This window comes from Arachis duranensis, chromosome 2 (assembly GCF_000817695.3).
Source record: "Arachis duranensis cultivar V14167 chromosome 2, aradu.V14167.gnm2.J7QH, whole genome shotgun sequence".
In the NCBI taxonomy this organism is placed as follows: domain Eukaryota; kingdom Viridiplantae; phylum Streptophyta; class Magnoliopsida; order Fabales; family Fabaceae; genus Arachis; species Arachis duranensis.
The window spans coordinates 16225786-16231834 of NC_029773.3; the positions used below are offsets into that span (position 1 = coordinate 16225786).

The following is a 6049-nucleotide window of genomic DNA, read 5'->3' on the forward strand; positions in this document are numbered from 1 at the left end:
GGTAGGATTAGAGTTTTTAATAACTCATAAATTTACTAGTCCAGAATACATTGTTACTTCAAACTAAATTTTACTCAAGTTACAAATACATTCAGCATAGAGACCAGTGACCCACCATAACCCCCAAATGTGAGCCCAAACCTAGATTCATGTACATATCTAGTACAAAGTTCACGACGAATATGAAAAAACTATTGGAGTAAACTGATGACAAAGGTAGTCAACTAATAAAATTAGGAAGCATTAAACCAATTAATTACTGCATTGCTACATAGATTAAAATTTAAAAAGGCATCAAAGCATGCTTCAGTAAAAATTCCTTCCATTCTAAAAAATATACAGTGCCAGTGATCATTGCCAAAGTTGATTAACAGACAAAAATGTTATGCTGAAATATGTTCACCCCACAACTTTTAGTTATACACAGTCTTAGTAAAATGGATGGTTCACCATCTTATCTCCGACCTTTTTTCAGTAGCTCTTTTCACCTCTGCCTCTCGCCGTTTTTGCTGCCTGCCCAACAAAAACACCGTCACTGTATCAATCGCATGTTGTCATCTCTTGTTAGTTTTGTGGATCTCTCTCGTTAGCTTTCATATGTCATCTATTCTAGTCCCACCTCCTCTCTCCTCTATATGATTGAACAAATGCCAAACTGGAATCAAGATACATAAATACAACGCATAAAATTCAAGGTTGTTTATGTACTTACACAAATAGCATGTACCCACTGCCAGCATTAACAGCAGATAGAATTGCTGCATGAGCCCCAACAGTAGATACAGAATCCTGCCCCACAGAGGGCAGAGGATTTTTTCGATCACCATCCACCTGGAACAAAATCATTCACTAAAAATTTGTTAGCACAATGAGCCAATTAAGAATGTCCCTGAAGTTGCAGTTGCAAAGTTTAGATGAACACCTTATCCCATTTTGATTTTTTGTTCTGTCTACCATCCCGATTAATAGAGTCAGCTATAGGTGGCACCAAACCACTTGCAGCCACAGCAGAACCACCTGTGCAAAAACAATATCATAAAAGCACTATAAGGTAACATCATAAATATATGAAAAATGACACCTAAGAAAAAGCTTCACTATTGCACAAAACATCTAGGAGGTTTCTGGACCTGCAACAGGCAAGCTGATTCTGGGAGCACCTGCTGCTACGATTCCCGGTTGTGTTCCCCCAGCGATAAATTCCATCTTCTGTGCTTTCTTCTTCTCATGTTCTTTCCTTTCACTTTCACGCCTCATATCAGCCTCTGTTTGTTCATTTAAGGCACCAAAAAACAAATAGAAGTTAAAAAATAGAAAAACCAGTATTTGCTGCAAAATCAAGAGAACTAAAATAGATGAGATTGGAAAAATATTAAAAACAGATGCTCAGAGATGGAAGCCAAAATAAAGACATGCCAAGAACTAAAGCCTAAACCTAGCAAATATTCAGTTTGCCAAGTCAAGACCAAGAAAAATTGACAACCAAAAAAATAATAGAGAAATCTAGAAGGCCTCATTTTCTTGAAGGTAACATTACATAATCTGATAAAATTATACTTCATCAAGAGTATAATAATTACTATAAAAGGTAGTGCTGCATTGCAGCCCAAAAGATAACCTCTAATGTATTTGTAGTGCAAGCAAAACACATTCTGACAGTTAAAAAAGGATTTTAACATCATTAAATACTTTAAACACACTGCCAGCTTGGAATAAACAACCTATTATGGCCTAACACGCAAGCCGTCGGAACCAACAAATGTAGACAGACATCTACAGACCAAGGTAACCAATAGCAGCAAAATGAGCAGATGCGCCAAGGTTTTTAGTAGTGCAGATTTATAGTATTGATAACAAGTAGTTGAGTTTTAAGAACTAATGTGTATCAGAGATTATTTACAGGGTATCTACAATCTTGGGTACAGTGCCGCTCTATGATCTGCTATACCATCATAGCATCTTTGTTCACCCAGCTGCACCATGCCACTATCAAAGCTTAACTACTATGGTCCAGACAGTAAAATAGTATGCATGATAAATTTAACAAAATCATGGAAAAGAGAAAAATGTAGACTAACATGGCAAATAACAGTCAGGAAATAAGGAGAGAAGCAGCAGTTACTGACCAATTTCATCATAGAAGTCGCTTGAATCATATCCATGAGGGTCAAATACATCTTTACTGAAGCAAGATCCTATTTGGTCAATTTCTTGATACCTCACTGCATGCAATAAGAAGTCAGGATTTCGATAGTTCTTTCTGTTGCGAACTTCGGCATTAAAACTTTTTCCAGCCTTCTTATACTCGAAGAACTTATTTATTTTTCTCTGCAATCGAAAAAGAATCTGTAATTACAGAATTACAGCCAACTTTTAAGGGATAGTACTGAGAAGAGAAGGGGGCATCCACTAGAAAATATTAATGTCTAGATAGTATAAAACTGAGGTAAAAGATCTACAAAAATAGAACCCTCTAATTATTAACAGAAGGTATTTCATTGAGGCAATTAGAAAACATGGATTGCTAAATCATTACCAAAGAATGTTCTTGCGCAAAAAATTGAGGGAACTTACAATTAAATCCAACATCAAACCAGCGCAGAAGACAAGCTAAGTGGTTTACTTAACTTATTGAATGCTACTTTACAATCTATTAAAATGGTATTCAACTGTTGATAATATTCAAATGCTGTAACAAAACTTACTTGCAGTTCCTCTGAGCATTTTGCTTTTGGTGGAGGAGGGAGAAATTTATTCAATGGGTCTTCAGCTTTTTGCTCATCTTGACCTGCTTCTACAGGTTCTGCATCATCAGGTCCAATCATGGCATCATCATTCATTGTATCAGATTTCAACTGCTCAGATAATTGAGGAGTGTTTGCTTGATTGCTAGGTGTCATAACGTGGACTGCTCCAGATGGTGTTCTATCTAGCAAATCACCTGCAATTACATGTTCCAGAGGGTAGTAAGTTAGAGGCAGGAGAAATGAACATGTAGCAAACTAGCAATTGTACTGTATTTGAATAAAAATTAAATCAAGCAATATCATCTTCTCAAGACTGAAATTCGGGGATTGCTACTCTTCCCATCCCAAATTACACCGCATTCTAAGCATTGCATAAAGATGCATTTCAATCATGATTTATCATAAGTATCATACAAGTTTCATCGGATTTCAATCATCATTGTAATATCATATTGCACTTACCATTGGTCAAATTAAGCTGGTCCCCATACATGACTCGAACACTGCCTCCTATCTGTCCTTCCTGCAATCATTGGCAACAAACACACCCATCATTCTCACTTCCAAAGAAAACCGAAGAGAAAACATAAGATTCTACAAAAGGAGTGTACCTCAGGCTCAGGAGACATTGCAACTTCGTCATGACCATAGTCCACTATAGTAAGCTTTCCTCTCCCGCTCCTCGTCGAATCCGACGGCAGCACCGCCACCACTCGTTTGTGTTAACACGCTGCGGCGTTGGAGTTCCAAACCTGCGCTTCTCCGCCGGCGTGGACACCTCGTCCGCAACTCCATCGTTACTTGAATCAACCCCTGCCATTCTATCCGCGTCGGTGGCAGTCAAATTTACCTCCGCAGCGAATCCTCCGGCGGCGGCGTCCTCGTTCTGCTCGTGGCGCATATCTATCTCTTGGTTATCTTCTTCATCTTCTTCGGCGTCCTCCATATCGTCGTCTCCGTCGTCGTTGTACATGGACAATAAGGCTATACCTTCAGATTGCTTTCTTCTTGGATGCCATTGGCAGAAGCTAGGGTTCCGGCGAGGGAACAAATGAAGAGATTGTTTCCTGTGAAGGGTTGAAATTGAGTGACAGGGAAGTGTTGTTGAGCTGCGAGTGAAGGGAATTTGAACGAGAAAATTGGAATTAGGAGGGAACCAGAGAAGATGGAAAAAGGTTGAATCAGGAAGAACTAGAGAAAGACTCAACACCGATGCAAATGATGAATCGAAATTCGAAAACACAGGTGTTTCTTTTTTTTCATGGATGGGCCGGACAGACCCGACCCGATCATACCGGGTTTTTTTGTGTAAGAATTAATATTGGAGTTTAGCCCAATATAATGAACCCATTTTTATTTGGCCTGGACAATGAGTCCATTTTTATACAATCTCAACCACCAAGACCTTTGGGCCTGAGAGCCTATAAACTGACAACAGCAACAAAAAAAAATAATAGAAGTGATCCAGTTATTATGATCCCCTGGTTAAATAATAAAAGAAGTGATCGCAATCATAGAAAAATTAGGAATGAAGAGAATGAGGAGAAAATGGTGTTGCTTGAAGAGGACGACATCTCTGAGAAATCCATGCATGCATAAAAAGTCTGATTGCGAGAATTTTTTTGATCACGTCTTTTCTATTGGCAAGATGGAGAGTGCAATGCATGCAATTTGGAAGACGTCTAAAAGAGTTTTACATAATGGAAGAGAGGAGTAACCGATTTCAGTTTTTCTTTAGGAAGAAAACTGATGCATTGAGAGTAGAACGAAGATCGCCATGGCTATTCAAAAATTTTTATTCTCCATCTGTGTTGATGGATGAAGGTCAAGGATCCGAAGAGATGCGGATCAGAGCTCTTTAAGTTTGGGTTCAATTATTACCTAAACAATTTAAAATCCCATATGGTAGATGTAAATTGGGAAACAAATTAAGGGATATAAGTGATATTGACTTCTTTGAAGTAAGAGGAAAGGAGTTAAGGATCATCAAGGTCAAAGTGAAAATTGACGGAGGAAAAAGATCGAAGGATTCTCTCAAAATTTCTTGCCTTAATCAGGTCAAAGTGAAAGTAGACTTGAGATATGAAAAATTTGGAGTTTTTTGCACCTATTGTACCTATTTCTTAGTCCATGACTAAAAATATTGCCAAAAGTTCTTGGATGATTCAAAAAAAATATCAAAGGATTATATTACGGAATGGATGAAAATAGATAAGATTGCAAAGAGAATAGACAACAAGAATGACACCAAATAGGCCTACACTAGATTATTTGGTGCATCCATTTATCAGCCGAGGAAGAAGCCAGCCCCTTCACGATTCATTGAGAGTTTCTCGGGCCTATGAATGCAAGAGAATAAAAAGGATGCAGCCACCAAGGACATTATACATGAAAAGGTGAAATATGATGAATTACAAAGAGTATCAGAAGAATCTTGGAATGCAATCACACGTGATGGTTCCCGGTGGTATTAGAAGAAATTTTCAGTCTCATGAATATAAATGACTGAATAGCAAATTTTTCAACAACACCAATCGATTGTCCTAAATGAATGAGTCTACAATTGGTGGGTGCCAGTCGTGAAGTTGCACCAAAAGCCTCACGAGGATACTAAGTTGAAATTGTCGAGGTTTGGGGAGACCCTAACAATCCAAAACCTGAAAGGGATATATCAATTGCACTCTTCCGAGGTTGTTTTTGTCTGTGAAACTAAGAATTAACCTCGTCTAGTAGAAAGTAAACTCAGGTTGTGTAGGTTTGTTGATTTGAGTTTATGAATTCATCGGACATAGTTGGTGGTAGTCTTTTAGCTTGGAAGAAATTGAAGGAGGTGAGAATCGTTTCGACTGGTGAATTCTATATTGTTGCAAAAGTTAATGATGTGAATAAGAAGTTGGTTGTTATCTACATGAAAACATCATATTAAAATCATTTGGGTTAATTTGGTGAGTTTTCAACTATACTACAACAATTCCAAGACAAAATGGTAATAATGGTGAATTTTAATACTATTGTAAGTCAAGAAGAAAAGAAGGGAACAACCTTAAATCCTAGTCTTTTATAGTAGGTTTTATTAATTTTGTCATTGAAAATGGTTTGTGGACTTAGAGATGATTGGTAGAAATTTTACTTGGTCTAATAAATGAAAAAGAATAGAGCAAATTTTGGAGAGATTAGATCGTGCAATGACAAATGGTAATTAGATGAATGAGTACCCAGTAGCTTCAGTTCTTCGGCTACCTGAAAATGGATCATCCCATATTCTAGTTCCAAGAACTTTGATGTGAGAATTCTACAATCCA

At 37.6% G+C, this 6049-nt stretch overlaps 2 protein-coding genes across 5 annotated transcripts; both read right to left on the minus strand.

Moving 5' to 3' along the window:
* Positions 1-313: 313 nt before the first annotated feature.
* Positions 314-3505, minus strand: LOC107473782 (uncharacterized). Of its 4 annotated transcripts, none has more exons than XM_021135136.2 (8): positions 3359-3505; positions 3210-3270; positions 2706-2941; positions 2127-2328; positions 1131-1265; positions 923-1017; positions 713-831; positions 314-513 (listed from the first exon to the last, which is right to left on the minus strand). In XM_021135136.2, the coding sequence occupies exons 1-8, from the start codon at positions 3374-3376 to the stop codon at positions 447-449; spliced, it is 933 nt and encodes a 310-aa protein (XP_020990795.1). In that variant the 5' UTR covers positions 3377-3505; the 3' UTR covers positions 314-446. The 4 variants fall into 4 exon arrangements, with proteins under 4 accessions (XP_020990795.1, XP_052113966.1, XP_052113967.1 ...); XM_052258006.1 differs by having other exon boundaries at positions 343-509; XM_052258007.1 differs by having other exon boundaries at positions 399-631.
* LOC127745024 (uncharacterized) lies at positions 3403-3864 on the minus strand. The gene has a single exon (XM_052258021.1). The coding sequence runs from the start codon at positions 3718-3720 to the stop codon at positions 3403-3405; it is 318 nt and encodes a 105-aa protein (XP_052113981.1). The 5' UTR covers positions 3721-3864.
* Between the last annotated feature and the right edge of the window lie 2185 nt (positions 3865-6049).

Coding starts and splice junctions, on each gene's coding strand:
- LOC107473782 (XM_021135136.2), bottom strand. Junction 2,329..2,705: donor AATGCTCAGAGGAACTGCAA/GTAAGTTTTGTT, acceptor TTTCGATTGCAG/AGAAAAATAAATAAGTTCTT. Junction 514..712: donor AGTGGGTACATGCTATTTGT/GTAAGTACATAA, acceptor TTTGTTGGGCAG/GCAGCAAAAACGGCGAGAGG.
- LOC127745024 (XM_052258021.1), bottom strand. CDS start 3,720: ATGTACAACGACGACGGAGACGACGATATGGAGGACGCCGAAGAAGAT.